This window comes from Adiantum capillus-veneris, chromosome 6 (assembly GCF_014529385.1).
Source record: "Adiantum capillus-veneris isolate H3 chromosome 6, ASM1452938v2, whole genome shotgun sequence".
In the NCBI taxonomy this organism is placed as follows: domain Eukaryota; kingdom Viridiplantae; phylum Streptophyta; class Polypodiopsida; order Polypodiales; family Pteridaceae; genus Adiantum; species Adiantum capillus-veneris.
The window spans coordinates 120,564,907-120,581,300 of NC_140936.1; the positions used below are offsets into that span (position 1 = coordinate 120,564,907).

General features: G+C 44.2%; 1 protein-coding gene across 1 annotated transcript; it reads left to right on the plus strand.

The window, feature by feature from the left end:
- Window positions 1–9,436: 9,436 nt before the first annotated feature.
- On the plus strand, window positions 9,437–11,625 carry LOC147456178 (uncharacterized; the record flags this gene model as incomplete). The annotated part of the gene is made up of 4 exons (XM_086515415.1): window positions 9,437–9,610; window positions 9,737–9,763; window positions 9,862–10,069; window positions 10,933–11,625. Coding segments are annotated over 4 exons (588 nt in total), but the record flags the coding sequence as incomplete, so codon positions are not given.
- Window positions 11,626–16,394: the final 4,769 nt, after the last annotated feature.

The window sequence follows — 16,394 nt, forward strand, 5'->3', positions numbered from 1 at the left end:
AAGACCCTCAAGAACCGCAAGAACCTCAAGACCCGCAAGAACCTTAAGAAACCAAGAACCCCAAGAACCCCAAGTTCCTCGTGAACTTAGGAACCCAAGAACTCACAAGAACCCACGACTTCAGTGGATGGTCATCACTCGAAGCGGAATGGATACTTCGCTTGGAGGTGATGAGCATGAGAGAGGTGAAGAAGAATTTTCCCCACAAGGAGGTTTTTCCGACCCTCCCCCTTCCCCATCTACGCCAAAGCTTGCACTAGATCCTATGATGCTTTTCGACAAGATGGTGATGGACATGAAGTTAGAACAGCAGAAAGAATGGCAGCCATAAAGCGCGAGTCCCAAGAAAGAAGAGTAGAAATGGCTTGCTAGCGCGAAGAAAGTCGGTTAGCCTTTGAGCGTGAGCGTGAGCAAGCACGCTTGGCGGATGAACAGAGAAACCGATACATACAAGAGTATGAAGAACAGAGCGCCCGACACATGAAAGAGATGTTGTGACTTTTTTCTCATGTGCAGGCCCAGTTTGCACAGGATCCGGAACAAGAGACTCTCTCAGTCTCTTCTCCAAAGCATGACACACAGGATTTGAATGATAATGATGAGCATGATGATGATTTGAATGATAATGATAAGCATGATGATTTGAATGATAATGATGAGCATGATGATTTGGATGACACTGACAAGCATGATGATTTGCATGATAAAGATGTGATTTCTCACAAGCATGATGATTTACATGAAGATGACGTGATTGTTCACAAAGATGATGAGTTAGTTGATGCTTTTTCTAGCGAAGCTAACCTCGTTGCAGATTTGATCAATCACGAAGGATCGATCTTGGCTCTCGAGCCTAGGTCCAAAGAACCCTTATATGAAGTATTATGTGTTTGAATGATGCGTCAGCATGCATTGTTCGAGTGTTTCATTCATGATCGTTTCCTGTATTTTAGTCAGCGTGTAAGGATTCTAGTCGCTAATCCTTAATTAAGTACTTAAACTCATGATTAAGACTTAAGAAACTGAAACTGAACTTAGAACAAGACTTAGAAGACTCTGTGTTTGATTGATTGACTTTTCTAAAACTGAGTACAATAGGCTCCTTATATAGGAGATGAAGAGACACAAATGAAAAGACACATCTCCTGGTGAAGAGACATGACTTTAGACGTAAAGACACATCCTTTCGGCGAAGAGCTGCAACCATTAGGCGAAGAGTCGCACCCGTAGAGCAAAGGGGTGTGACCAGTCGTCGAAGGAGTGTGGCTTTTGGAGACGAGGCACGTCTCTTGAGCGAAGGGTCGTGACCATCCAAGCGCAGGGGTTCTGCTTGGCATGGCACTTCGCATATCTGCAACTAGGAGTAGATGTTATACTGCAACATAGTCACAATCGTGACATTCCCTCCCTCTTAAAATAAAACCCAGGTTAGTTGAAGAAAACTCCGAGAAGAAGGAAATGTATTGTTGTAGTGCTTCTGCATCCAAAGCTCTCTCTGTTAAGTCCCATGTCATGGCACTGTTATTGACCATGACTATTTTGCCAAACTGAAAACTGATCATATTTGCAACTTGATAAGTGCCTTTGTCAAAGTCTTTTGTAACTTCAAGCTTTGTCCAAGAAAAGATTGAATCTGTATTTGCTTCGAGTGAAATTATTGATAAACTGACTTGAGTTGTCGGTTGAGTGATGACCACTGGTTGGAAATCTGTAAGGTACTCCATTGGTTTGTCTGGAACAGTAAAATCCTCCTGAAGGGATGTCGTAGACTGAGACAGAGTAGTGTTTGGAGGTATATCCATCTGTAAAGGCTTATCACTAGAACAATTCATATCAAAGGATTCATTTGCAGCAACTAAAGTCGTGCTGCAAGAGTCTGTATCTGCTTTATCCTTTGCACCGTTGAAGGTAAGGACTGGAGTCTTCAAGTTTGAAGAATTATCATTCACCATAGCATCTGGTATCTGTTTAGAGACAAAGACTGTATTCTGCAAGGGCGGTGATGAGGCGAATTTTCCTGCCTGGATCACGGCCCGGGTAGGTCACCTAATAAAAATGTAATCTATCACGTGAGTTCAACAGAAGGGTATTTAAAGTTCTTGAAACTTACAGAATATATATACAGAAGGGCATTATTTTTTCAAATTTGAAAAAAACTTACAGATTTTAAAAGAAAAGGGTACATTATATTCTTAACAAAATTCATAGATAAGGGGTTTTACAAACATGTTTTGAACGCACGTGATATGGTAGTTTTACACATAGTGAACCTCCCGAGGATCACGGTCAAAGAAGGGTTTATGTGCTTGTTGGTTGTCACATAAGAACTGGAATCTTCTGAATCTTTAGCTTTCTCAGCAGGTATTAAGGCTTCCAATTGAGAAGGGGGAGGTCGAGGGAGTTGTTGCCTCTTAGACCTCTGAAGGATCCTCTTGCACAAGGAAAGGATCACTAAATCTTCAACTTTACCACCATCGGATAAGAAAGACTTAAATGTAGGACATGGCTCGCGAGGAGTAACTTGTCCAGCGTTGTAGCATTCACGACCGAGTACTCGACTAGGATCGGATAATTGTGCCACTAAGTAAGCCCATCTTGATATCGTTGGTGATCCTTTGGAAGCTTCATATTGCTGCTTTTGTTGTTGATGATTCGAATAAGAAGTTGGTTGCTTAGTACTGTAACATTTCCAAGAATATTCATGGTGAGAGTGTTGCTGCTCGCACGAAGGTACTTTGCGTCTAGTTGTCTCTGAGAAACCATGCTTTAGGTGAGAAAATTTTGGTTCCTGCTCGCACGAAGGTACTTTGCGTCTAGTTGTCTCTGAGAAACCATGCTTTGGGTGAGAAAATTTTGGTTCCGAAGGCTTATGTTTGAGTGGTTCTTTCTGGTTGACCACTGAAGCGCCGGAAGAAGATGTATGTATTGTCTGAGAAGTTGTTGGTTGACTCCGAGAAGGGGTTTGCATTTGCATTTGATCCAAGCGAGTGTGAATTGATGCGAGGCTTGATGAAATTGCTGCCATCTCCTTTCTGAGAACTGCTATTAGATCCTCGGGTACAGGTGTATGCGACGTAGAGGCAAAATCTGGCTCCATCGCCGATCAGCTACTGGGAAAGAGGAGTGTGGGGAACCACCCAAAAACATCGAGAACAAGCGCGAGAGAACAATTGTTTCTTGTTGGGCTTTGTTAAATGTTTGTCTGCAAACCAGGCACCAAGGGGGTAGCGAAGCCATTGTAAATCTTAGGGCGGTTAATTGCCAGTATATATGGAGGGTTTTTTTCGAATCTGCTGCCCACCGCATGCCTCTGATTCGTGAAGGCGACGAAGTGTGGACGCTAGGAGGCTGCTGGCTGGGCTGAAATCGTATGTTGGCTGGGAATTTCTTACGTGGCTTGGAAGGGGTTAAAACAATTGAAGCATTTTGTGTCCACACTACTTCTTAAAATTGGGCCAAAATTTTGGAATTGACCAGCCTATGTTAATAAACCTTGTCTGGAAAAATATTCAAGCTCTAGCTTATCAAATAGAAGATAGTAGCTCAAAATCTCTACACTGGAGCAAAACCACGTGCAAGGCAGCCGCATACGTGACAGGAGAATGCCCACGAGCATGCAAAGAGATACCACGGGTGGCTAAGAAGTGTACGCTGGCTTCCAACTTTGGGGCTGGTTATATTTTAATGGGTTTGAGTTAATTGGCCAATAGTTTAGCAATTTGGTCCCGCTCAGTAAAAAAAAAAAAAACCTAGCCAATCTGATGTGAAATGTGCAACAGGCACATTCGATGAAAGAACTCCAGCGTGAGATTCTACAGCCAGCCACTGCCGCAAGAGGAGTGTCCCTTCACCAAGGGGCACACCGGTGGCATAAGATGTGCGCATTGCGCGAGGGAGACCAGCCAGAAAGGAGCCACTATGAATGTGCGCATGTGAGGGAGATTTCCACCATCAGCGCCATCTCTACATGGGTAAGAAGGCAATCCCCTATTTGCCACTCGGTGTGTGTGTGTCCGGAAGAGGGTACGTATGCAGGTTTACATACGTAGGTTACACACTGGCATCAAAATCCACCTTTCTGTGGCTTCCATACAACTGCAGGAAGGGCGGGAGAGGGGAGCGGCGAGGGTGAGAGGCTCACAACCTTCGGGTCCCGGGAAAAAATTGCTCTGATACCACTGTAAGGAGTCGCTAATCCTTAATTAAGTACTTAAACTCATGATTAAGACTTAAGAAACTGAAACTGAACTTAGAACAAGACTTAGAAGACTTTGTGTTTGATTGATTGACTTTTCTAAAACTGAGTACAACAGGCTCCTTATATAGGAGACGAAGAGACACAAATGAAAAGACACATCTCCTGGTGAAGAGACATGACTTTAGACGTAAAGACACATCCTTTCGGCGAAGAGCTACAACCATTAGGCGAAGAGTCGCACCCGTAGAGCAAAGGGGTGTGACTAGTCGTCGAAGGAGTGTGGCTTTTGGCGACGAGGCACGTCTCTTGAGCGAAGGGTCGTGACCATCCAAGCGCAGGGGTTCTGCTTGGCATGGCACTTCGCATATTTGCAACTAGGAGTAGATGTTATACTGCAACATAGTCACAATCGTGACACAGCGTCGTTACGTGATCCCTTTTCTTAGGCATGACATATTGTACGTTGAACACGTTTCACTCGTGAATGAGCACGGATGTATGCGGATTATTCATGAAAAGCTAAAAAGTATGCATTCAAGGAAGTCGCATTCCATGTCTCTTCCTTGGCACGACACAGTTGTAGAAAGAACACATGGAAGTATGAGCACCAAGCATGGGCATTTCCGTTGTGAATTGCCACAGTTGATTGCTCTAGATCATGAGAGAAAGATTCAATCTCATTGTTTGCGTGTGTGTGGTCAACGGTTTGGCACTCCGTCTCTTTGTTCATCTACATTGCATGCACAGTCTATTAGGACGATATGATTTTTTCCAATCACTTTACATGGAATAGGTATGTTCATGGTTTTGTGTTGGAAATGGTTTCAGGAATTTTCAACCATGAAGATTCTTGAAGAAGAAAGAAGCATGACACTCGACGAAGTTGAAGCATTGAAGGAGCCACACAAGACTTTGTGTCGCTTTCGGCGCGGCCCAAAGAAGCAAGCGTTGCAGACCTTTATGAAGTTCAAGTACTGCACGACCCATACATCAGAGTGGGCCGGCAAAGAGTCCCTTCCAGGATTCCAGATGCTATTGGCGATCTCCCTCGACGCCATACAGTTCGGTACCAGTACCTCACTTTGAAAAGGAGGGGATGTCACGTGACACATCCAACCCTATGTGTCCGTGAACAAGCTACAGCACGGCAAGGGTTCCGTCAGTCCAGTCAGTCTAGATTAGCAAGTGCTCTGGCACTTTTGTGAGTGTTCGCAGACCGTGCATGCCCAAGCACTTAGTGTAGATGCATATCCTCCGGTTGCACACAGCATGATCATAAGCATTCCCATCAGAATCCTTCAGGGGAATTTTCCAGTGCATTTAACCTATTTTTCCTATTTTTGACATTTTTCACTTATTAATTTAAGTGACTTTTGTTGGAAAGTAGGTAGGGCAAATTGAGTAAGGTTGTATATAAGCAAACCTAAGCTAGCACTAATTGGCAGAAGAGGCAGTAGGAGCACCTTGCTTAACAGGCAACTTCTCAGCAAGATCCCCCCCTTGGTGGCGTTTTCCCTCCAAGCAAAGACTCCCCTAGCCCTAGCGTTTTCCATCAAGCACCCATCGCCCATAGCCTCCCAAGCATTGGCGTTTTTAGCAGGCATTAGCATCGCCATAGCCTCCCATGCATTGGTGTTTTTCATCAAGAAGTTTCACCGCCAAACAACCTCAGCCTAGCGTTCCCAGAACCCCAAGTCGCCCCCATTTGCCTGGCGTTTTCAGCAGATAAAGACCAACAGATTTCAGCCATTAAGAACCAGCCATATCAGCGTTTTTAGAAGCAGAATTTTCAGCGATTTCAGCCAGCAGAATTCAGCCTATTAGCGTTTTTGGACAGCAGATAAAGAGCCTTAGATTTCAGCCATAGCGTCGGTCTCGTCATCCCCGTCGTCGACATCGATCTAGCCTAGACTTGCATCAGACACATGCATTCACTTTGTACCAGTTTGTGCAATCAATCGTAGACCACTCTCGCCAACGAGAGTGGGGCCTTCGGAGGAGGGTTTTACGTCTCTGGTGTCGTATTCTCTTCTCTCTCTATCTCTCAGTCTCACACACTCTCATGCACAGTGTCCATTCACTTTGTTAGTGATCATTGCACTCTCTCATTAAGAATGGAAGGCTCTCCCTGCCATAAGAACAAAAGGAACCTTGAGCACAGTTCGGAGCACTCATCTTGAGCAAAGTACAACATTCATTCCGCTACACCTTACAGTTCGGGCCGGAAGATATTCAACAACTCCCTCATCACTCCTCCCGCATAACTTAAAAAAGGTCTGGGCCAGGAGATATAGAGGCCTTTTACAACCAAACGCCCCCCAGACCGCAACTTGCGTCGTTTGGATGTGGTGAGAGTAACCATTGCTCATACGTCTTAATACTCCTCCCGCATAACGGCCGGGAGTAACAACAATAATATTTTTCAAGCATACGACTAAATGCTCCCCAGACATCCCGTCTGCGACGTTCGGAGGTTCAAACAATACTAAAACAACATTTCTCATTACTCCACCTAGGAGTAAAATCACCAATCATTGAAACCACTATTTAAAACCAGAGTCAAACAATTCAAATCGGCACCAAGACAAGTTTAAAACAGATACCATCCATTTCAAACAAATTTTCAAACAATACTTTCTAGCTATGAATAAAAAACAAGTAGAGAGTTCATGTGAGGTTTTGTTCGGACAACCGAACTTTGAGGACGATTGGCTTGTCCTTTTGCATCACAGTGATGGTTTGGTTCCGAACCTGGAGAGTCACATCATTCTTGTCGTGCCAAGGTATGCCCAAGAGAACATCGCAATTGTCCAACTTCATGATGTGGAAATCAGCTTTTCCATGATAATCTTGGATAGTCATTGGAAGAGCACCAATGAGTAGTACCACTTTTTGAGTTTGCCCTGTGACTAGCTCGCTTCAATTTCTCCACCCTCTGCATCATAATCAAAGTGCATCTGCTTTAAGAATTTTGGATGGATGAAGTTCTCTGTAGCTCCGGGGTTGCCATAAATATCAAGAACTAGTCCAATAGCGGGTCTAGCTCTCTTAGTTGGAGGTGGCGCTGGGGTTTTGTCGACCTTGGTGCGGGCGTCGGCTTCGCTAGTTAGTGCGATGGGGACAAATAGAATGGTTATGCCCTGTTTGAAAGCATCCAAAGCATCGGCCTTCTTGTAGTAAGGTGTCTCGTTGTTGAGGCGTTAAACGAGGCCTTTGCGGTTGGTTTTCACGAGACTCTCAAGAATTTGTTCATTGTTGCCGAGAGTTGTGGTAAGTGACCGGAGATTCTTCTGTGGTGAACTCTAGCTTTCCCTTCATCAGTTTGTAGCCGACCGCGGCATGGTCCATAAGCTCTTGCATGGTGGAGACTTGCTTGGAGAGATAATATTCTTGCAATGGTGATGGTAGCCCAATGGTGTATCGCTCGCATTGGGCCTCCAAGGGAAGGATCCTAAAGAAGGACACCGGAAGGTACAGGTTGAGAAACCATTGGTTGTTGTCGTCCATGGTTTCGGTGGCAAGCATTTTCAAGTTGCCCCACTCTGCCATAATCCGGACTTCAAACATAGAAGTCATGTAACTGTGTGCAAAAACTGTCTTGAAAGCTTGCCAGGTCCTTGGAGCTTGCGGTTGTGTCGCGATTGAACTCCACCAGTGCATAGCATTATCTTTAAGAAATTCTGCTGCTCGAGAAATCTTGGATTCTTCTGTATAGTTCCCCAAAGCATAGATGTTGTCGAATTGCTGTAGGAACTGCAATGCTTTCTTGCGATCTTTCTCCTCGGAAAAAGTGAAAAATTTTACTGTCGTGCCGCCATCTTTGAAATCTTTGGGTTGGTTAGGTGCATATCCCGGGTATGGATAATAAGGGTATCCATATAGGCTCCAACCATTGTAGCCTGGTGGTGGTGGTGGTGGGGGCAATGGTGGTGGCAAAGGCAGTTGCACTGGATCAGGGTCAGATGGCTACACCATACTCCTGAAAACTCCTCCAATCGGAATAGATGGCTGAGAAGGTTACCGGTTGGAAGCTCTCGTACTTTCTGATGCCGGAGGAGGAGGTATCACATGGGGCATCAGAGGGGGTAACATGTAGTTCAAAAATTGTTGAAAACTTTGCAGCATTGGAAGATTCTGCTAGCATGGGAAGATTCTGCTGAGGATGCCGCGAAAGAATGTCGTGAAGCTCATTGAGCAGAAACTGCAAATATTCTGCTGAATCCATGAATTCCATGTCTTGGGTTCTTTATGGCTTAAGCCCTGTAAGACAGGGCGATGAAGACGGGAGCACGTCCGATGCGCGATTAAGTAAGGGTGGGAGTAGCTAATAGGTCCGAGGTTGGGCCCCGAAGATACTTCAAAATAAATTCCAATAGCTCTGTTTGCTCTTTTGTAGGACCGGTATGCTTTCAGAAAAGCACACGCTTGATGCTCTGATACCACTGTCACAATATGGGCACCACATGCCAATAGAAAAGAACAGACTGAACATATTTTTAGCACTTCAATAACAACTGAAACTGAAAGAGAGAGACAACACGCGACACAGAGTGGAGGAATTCGACCCCAGAGAGTATTTGCCCCAAACCTTGGCGCCTCTTTAGGTACTTGTTTATATTACTTGAACTTTGTACAACTCCGGTACTCCAGACTCTGCACCTTCTCTAGGATGCATGCCAGAGAATGAGCCCTAACCTCATATTTGAAGGCCCTAGGCCCCAAAAGCAATTTACATGAAAAGCCTTCAAACTCAAAAGCTTCTGGTCCAAAAAACAATGCCAAAAAGCTGCCAGCGTAAATCACGGAATTCCGTACAACTGCCACGTCAGCAATCAGCGTAAAATGCGGAAATCCTTACAGTGCCACGTCATCATGTCAGCGGAAAATCCGGAGCGTCCGTACAGCTACCATGTCATCAACTTTTGCGTAATGGTGTGTGTGTGTGTGGGTCTTGCTTTTTAATTCCTTTATGTCACTTGGGCCTCATCGGACGGGCTCCCCCATAAGTGGGTAGGACTTCTTCTTCTTCTGCTGTTGCTTACTCTTCTTAGGGTTTAGGCCCCTCGGCCGTGATCTGCAAGTTGGCTCCATTCTTCAAGGCTTTGACACGTCAGCAATTTGTGACATCGACTCCAAAGTCTTCAAGGTTTTCTGAACCAAGTCGTTTCGAGCGGCTGCATTCAATGGGGGTGCTGTGTAGTGGGCGCCGTGTGCAGATTCGTCAAGGTACTCTGAACGACGTCTTGTCAAGCGATTGCATTCAATGGCGGTGCGAGCGGCTGCATTCAATGTGGGTCCTGTGTAGGCTCAACCAAGGTAGTCAAGCGAGAAAGAAGAATGAACGGCAGCAACCTGTCTCAGCCAGTCGAGAATGGGCCGATCATGGATGAGGGATGCCTTTACTTCTCAGCAGTGAGCTCTGCTTTATGCTATTATGCTAGCATCTATTTTGTGTTTACTGTTTGTGGCCCACAGTGGCGTGTTTAGAAGGCAACCCAATGTAGAAATTAAACTTACTTTAATAATGCTCCTTTGCAGGTCCGCTCAGGCTTGCAAAGTCATGAGGTCTCTCTTTCGTGTGTCATTGCTGGACGATGTTTTGTTTAGGCTTTTCTCTAAGCTCTCGTACAGAGAGCCCCACATGCTTCTTGTGCCTTATATAGAAGGCAGAAATGAGCTATTTTGTAATTTGTAATCTGCACTGTCTAACTACTTCAACCTCTCCCCAAAAAGCTTGTGTGTTCCTTCAAGTACTCACATCAACAATTGTCTGGAACTCATCTATTGTCATGGCATCTTGCGGTGGCAATGCTGGTGGTGAGGGTAGTGCAAGCAATGACTCACCTAACGATGGTGAGAGCATCTCCGGAGGTGTGTCCCACTGATTTTTTGATGGATTCTTGTGATGCTCTTTTGCATGGTGAAATCAATTTGGTGCTCCTGATCAGAAGACTGCTCTAAGGTGCCCGCCTCGCCCGTGCTGGCCTTAAGTTTCATTGCTGGTGCTGGTTTCTTTCATGTGTTAAGTTTTCGCTGCTTGTGCTGGTTTTTTCTCTCACTATAAGCGATGCGCTCGAAAGTGTCATGTCGATATCGTTTGCTAGTGTTTTTTTGTTTTCTTGTGACGCGTGAGAGGTAGCAGTGGCTAAACTGGTTGCTTTTCTCTTGGGCACCATCTTTGGGAAGTTTTGACATGGTTTGTGAGCTGAACTTTGCTTTTGCTGATGCACAAGAATGTTTGGCAGGTTGTTTTCTTGAACTGATGGGTGTAGCTTGTGTTCTTGGATCGGTGGGTGTAACCACCGCTTCGTGTTCGTTTTGGAAAACTACGGACTGATCAGCTGCGTTACTGTCAAACCCGTGTGGGGTCCAATATTGTACTCCCAAGTCCACCAGGTTGTATGATTGGTGCAAGCTAGTCCTGCTAGATGATCATCATTCACCTTATGTATAAGCAGTTCATGTCCTTCCAAGTGCGTGCGTTTGAGTCCATGGCCATGCTCGCCAATGTGTTCTGGTTGTGCTTCCACTGCCTCGTTTTTTGCAACAGGCAGTCAGCCAGTCTTCTTGGGTTTTGTTCCTTGGCGTTTTCAGCTTGAACTTTTAATGTGCCATCGCAGCTCACGCTTTACACTTTGCGAGTTTGTCGTCTGCTGGTTGCTTTTATGTTGTCTTTGCCTTGCTCAACTTGTCAAAATCTTAAGTTGTGGCTCCATTTTCTTGTTCTCTTGTAGAGCTGCACAGATTCATTGAACCTCCTCCATACCCTACAAGCAAATGTTTGTCGCACCCGGCATTGACGAGTACTGCTGAGTCACCCGAAGCTCGAACTTCAAACAAAGGGAAGCCGAAAAGAGGCGTAGGCGTGCCTTGTTTGAAGAAAGCTCTGCTAGCCATTTTGTTACCAGCATAGGTATGGCCAGCGTAGGCATTTACTCTCTAGGAAGCAGCCTTGATGTGTCTATGCTCTGGTCTGTTGTAGTCCACTCTTCAATGTGGAATTGCATTAAGATAGTGTTTTGATTCTTTTTGTGGCCAAAGCAGATTGGTGCAATAGTGAACAAGTCTGTGCGGTCTGTTCATCATGTACGCTCCCAAAGACTGTTTCATATGGAGGACAAGATACATATATATAGGTGAGGCCAAGTTGAGTAGAGTGAGCCATATATAGCTCCAACATCATGTACATGCATAGAAGCTTATACTACATTCATAGCAAAAAGACAACTTAGTATGTTGATTGTTGAACAAGGTGAATTACTTCCTTTTTCATTGATTAGCTTGTTTGCACTTGTTAGATTTCTTGGGGCGTCCACTAGGAAATATGTAAGATAGCGCGTGCAAACAAAACAAGGGATTTAATTAAGTAAATTTATAAAAAAATATACATACTTAAAGAAAATTTTAATTGAAAAAGTAAAAATTTTCATACATTAGGGCTGATTTTTTAAACAAAAATCCATACATAAGAGGCACTTATAATACTTTAAAATATACATGTAAAAGATTATTTAAACACCTCTTGTTCAAAGATGTTATATGAAATTTTTACGTAGTGGACTCCCCGGGCTAGACTTCCTATAGCACATTGTTAAACATGCAAACATCCTCCAACTTCAACATCCTCTTTAGCCCAAGCCTACTAGTTTTAGCTTGTACACATAATCGACTAGCGCACAAGACCATTGGATATCCTACACATACAAGCCTGCCCAATGTAAACGAGCGCTTGGAACGAGTAGAATGCACAATGTATTTCATGGGCTTTAGGTGAGACAATTGTTCAAGAACAACAGCCTCATGGGACTAAGTAAATAACATCCATATTATAAGTGTGTGAATCTTACAATAATCAGCTCTACTTCTTCATGGAAGTTGCACCTGGAGAGATCCAAACCAAGTTGAAACTTGCCTGATGAATGATGAATTAAACAACCACCTCCTCATGATATAGAGTTGAGAGAATAACAACTGAACTATAAGTGTGTACCCCATAACACTCAGTGCTTCCTTGTCATACACTTGATGAAGTAGGCAATATAGTATCACTGATGTAGATTGCACACCTAGAGGACACTAAACCCAGAGTGGATATGGACCACACACAGAGAAGCAAAAAATTGAGCCCATAGGTGTGTGAATTTGCTTGTGATCCCCAAACACACACACAATAGCTTTACATTTGACAAGATAGGCTACAACCACCTCACATGCTACAATTGTCTTATTATGAGAGGCATAAAGAAAGAGGGGTCTCAACCCTGGCCCTCCACTAGTTTACAATGCTGAGAGAGAGAGAGAGAGAGAGAGAGAGAGAGAGAGAGAGAGTCTATAATTTCTTGAGAAAGAGACTTGTATATCTAATTCATTTTGTGATGTCAACACGGAGTCGCCATTCGCATATTTGCAACGAAGTATGAATGCAAGGTGTGATTTTTCATGATTCCTGGAGCACCTTTTAATAAAACTAGCCTGCTCAGTGTGAATATGATTCATGTGTCTGGCCATTTGAATATATTTGCTTATCTTTGGAATGAGCATCTTTTCATTCGCGTATTTGCAACGAAGTATGAATGCAAGGTGTGATTTTTCATGATTCCTGGAGCACCTTTTGATAAAACTAGCCTGTTAGTGTGAATATGATTCATGTGTCTGGCCATTTGAATATATTTGCTTATCTTTGGAATGAGCATCTTTTCATCTCCAACAATCAGTCAAAATATTGTGTGTTTTCAAAATAATTTTTTTCTTTTCATTAGCAAAAGGTAGAGGCATCCCTAATAAGACGCCACCCTTCTTGGAGTAGGCCAAAAAGGATGTTCTTTCACTCATGAGAATTCTCATATTTTGAAAGAATTCTCACGAGTAAAACAAGTGATAAAATCACAAGGCCTGCTAATACAAGATGTATTGAAGCAAAAAGCCCAAGTGTTAACATTCACAAAAGATATCTTTAACTTGTAACGAGCATCACTTTTCTTATTAAAAGCTACAAAAATTTCTCTTTTTGGAGAAAATTACTCTCCCTAGGGATATTGTGGGAATTGTGGAAAATTTGAAGGGCATTTGGGAAATTTATGACAAAATATGGGAGGTAATTTGGGAAATTTTGAAATTTGAAAGGTATAGGGTAAAGGGGTCAATAAGGAGACGGGTACCAGAACAAAGCTGCACCTCCCTCCAATTAAGAGCCAAAAAACTAGAATATGTTTGGAATCTTGGTGATGTGTCCTCTTTTGATTTGTTGAAAAATTGATTATTATTGGGTCTTTGTGAGAAGCTTCATTTTGCATTGGAGAATACGTATTATTCTGCAATCATAGGCAGATTGCGCTCAGATTTTTGCAATGAAACCCTCTTTTCAGCGCGCATCTTCTGCTCCTCCTTTGACTCGAATCTGATAACGGGGAAGGGAGCTATGGCCAGTGCCTCTTAGCTGGCCCACCATTGGCCCCTTTACCCTATAGGGAATGTCCACAAATTAGAGGGGTGATGGAGCCGGCACGTGGCTGAGAGAGAGAGAGAGAGAGAGAGAGAGAGAGAGAGGAGTATTACCATCATGCATGTGTCAAGGAGGCGAGAGGAGGAAGAGAGACGGCGAGATCTTTTTGTCGTTCTCCCTCACAGTGCTGTCACCAGGCTGGATGCAACCAAATGATGGGGAGATGAAGCATTGCCAAGCAATGGTAGAGAGAGAGAGAGAGAGAGAGAGAGAGGGCGGGGGCGGACCTCTCTTTGCGTGCTACAGCATGACATGGAGTGAGAGATTTAAGGTCGCGAGGCAGTCTCTTGCTCTCACTCTCTCCCTCTATGATCTCCGTCTGTTTGCTACCGACGTACGTGATACTTCCTTATGGTGTATCAAGTACAGGAGGCTATAGTGATCAGGACATGGCTGGACCAAGGGCGAGGTTGGGCCAGGTAAAGTTGCCCTGCATTGTGAGAGACTTGAGAACTTTGAGGGCGATGGGGCAAGTAGTGAGAAGGAAATAGCACCTAGAAATGACCCAAGGAGATGGCAGGCGGAGAGAGGTATGTCTACATGCAGGTAGCAACGGCAAATGTCGATGGTCTATATTGCAGGTCATAATGGAAAATCTCTTTGCTCTGTCTCTCCTTACACTTGGCAATCGGGACATGTGATCACAACTGAGTAGGCCTACTGTATTTTTGAATAAAATCTCTCTCTCTCCAGGCGGCTAACTCCATTACCTTTGTTCTGCCCATTACCATCTTGTTCAAAAGAAGCTCACGTCCTGCTAGGAGAAGCCCCATCAGCCCTTCCCTTTTCTTGCAAGCAATTCTTCTCCTCCAAAGACTTGGATATTTTTACAGATATGTTCGCGTATATAGAGCTGCACAACTTGCCCCATGTTGCTATTGAGCTCTTATGAGACCCACATTCCCTGCCAACCACTCGACATCGACATTTCCATTTTGTCGATTGAATCTGCAACAGTGTAACGTAGCCAAGAGAGCATCTCATCGTGTTGATGTGGAGTCGCATTTCCAAGGGGCACATCAACAGACCTCACGAACTTGTTCACTATTTCACGCAGCCATGCGGTCAAGGAGAGGAGCCCAAACTAGGACGATCTTTGCCTTTGCAACAACTTGTTTCTCCAGCTCATGAATCAAACACAGCTCAAACCGCATTGTCCGAAGTTGGCCAGTCTTCCGTTGCTCGCAATCCCTTTGACGATTGCAAGCTGCTGGACAAAGGGAAAGGTCTGTTAATCAAGAAAGACTTGCCGATGTTCGTTATTGACGATATAGATGAGGACAGTAAATTGTTCTCCATAGAGGGAAAAATCTTAAATTGGTACGGCAAATTCTGTTTTATCTCTCTTGGGCAAAAGAAAAATGCACGTTACTTCAAATTCAACATCGTCGTTGCCGTTTGCACCGACACGATCACAAGCGTTTTTCCATATCCCTTCATTGAGACCTACACTAAGGAGCCCAGGGTCAGCTTGTTCGTCAGTTTTTGATTGCCCGTTGTGAGGGCTAAAAAACCATAATGATAGAAAATATGACGTAGCTAAATAGATATTTGAGTAGATTACTTAATGGAGAGAGATAGATTTCACACACAAGAGATTAGAGAGAGAGAGAGAGAGAGAGAGAGAGAGAGAGAGAGAGAGAGTACACACGATATACGTGGTTCACCCAATGTGGGCTACGTCCACGAGAAAACAACCACTCAATGGCTTTAGTACTTCAAAAGAAGTAGTTTACAAAAGGATTATACCCTTAATGGAACTCCCGCCTTGCTTCACTCTCACCACCTCACACTCACCTTGTTGTATCAACTTCACACTATGAAATGTGTGTAGAAATGGCCTCTTTTTATAGGCCAAAAGGGTTGCCTCTCATGAGCCCTCTCTCATGAGAGGCAGCCATGTGTAGCCGCCCTTGTGTAGCGGACTCTTCAATCCGCCCATGTGTGGCTGCCCTTGAGAAGACAAGTCCGCTTTTGAATTCGGCCACCGGCCATTGAATTCGACCACCGCCAATGTCCGCCCATGTGTGGCTGCCCTTGAGAAGACAAGTCTCCTTTTGAATTCGGCCACCGGCCATTGAATTCGACCACCGACCATTGGCTACCGGCCACCAGCCAATCGACCAACCGACCAATCGTTTTCCGACCATTTTCCGATGTCCGGCCATAATATTCCGACGAAAAAGAATATTCTGACGAAGGAAAAAAAAAAGTCTCGGGGGCTTCCATCCCCAAGGCCCCTAAAGTTGCTCCTGAATTTTGCTAGTGAAAATTTTGGTTTCTGGTGAGTGATTTTTCTTCACGCACGATGGCTTCTCCTCATAATGGGGGCCTTGCAAATGTGCATTTTTACCACAGAAATTACAAGGGGTAAATCAAGCTCCATACTTAACAAATGATGGTGGATCAGCATTATTTTTCTTGCATGTCGATGCATCGACAACCATTCGAGTCTGTCATCCATTCCTTGTATCTTTAGCTTTCTATCCCGAGACAAAGATAAGAGATTTCTTTTTGATGCTGTAATTTTTGACACAGCTGCTACACGTCCACCTTTGACCACACTGGTGTTCATTGTTTTGCAAAGTTGCAATTTCCATGAGAGAATCAGAACTACATTTGGAGATTTGCTTATAGTTGAAGGCCGGACCCCAGAAGACAATGCAGTTGTGCGTATGAGAAACATTAGTTTTA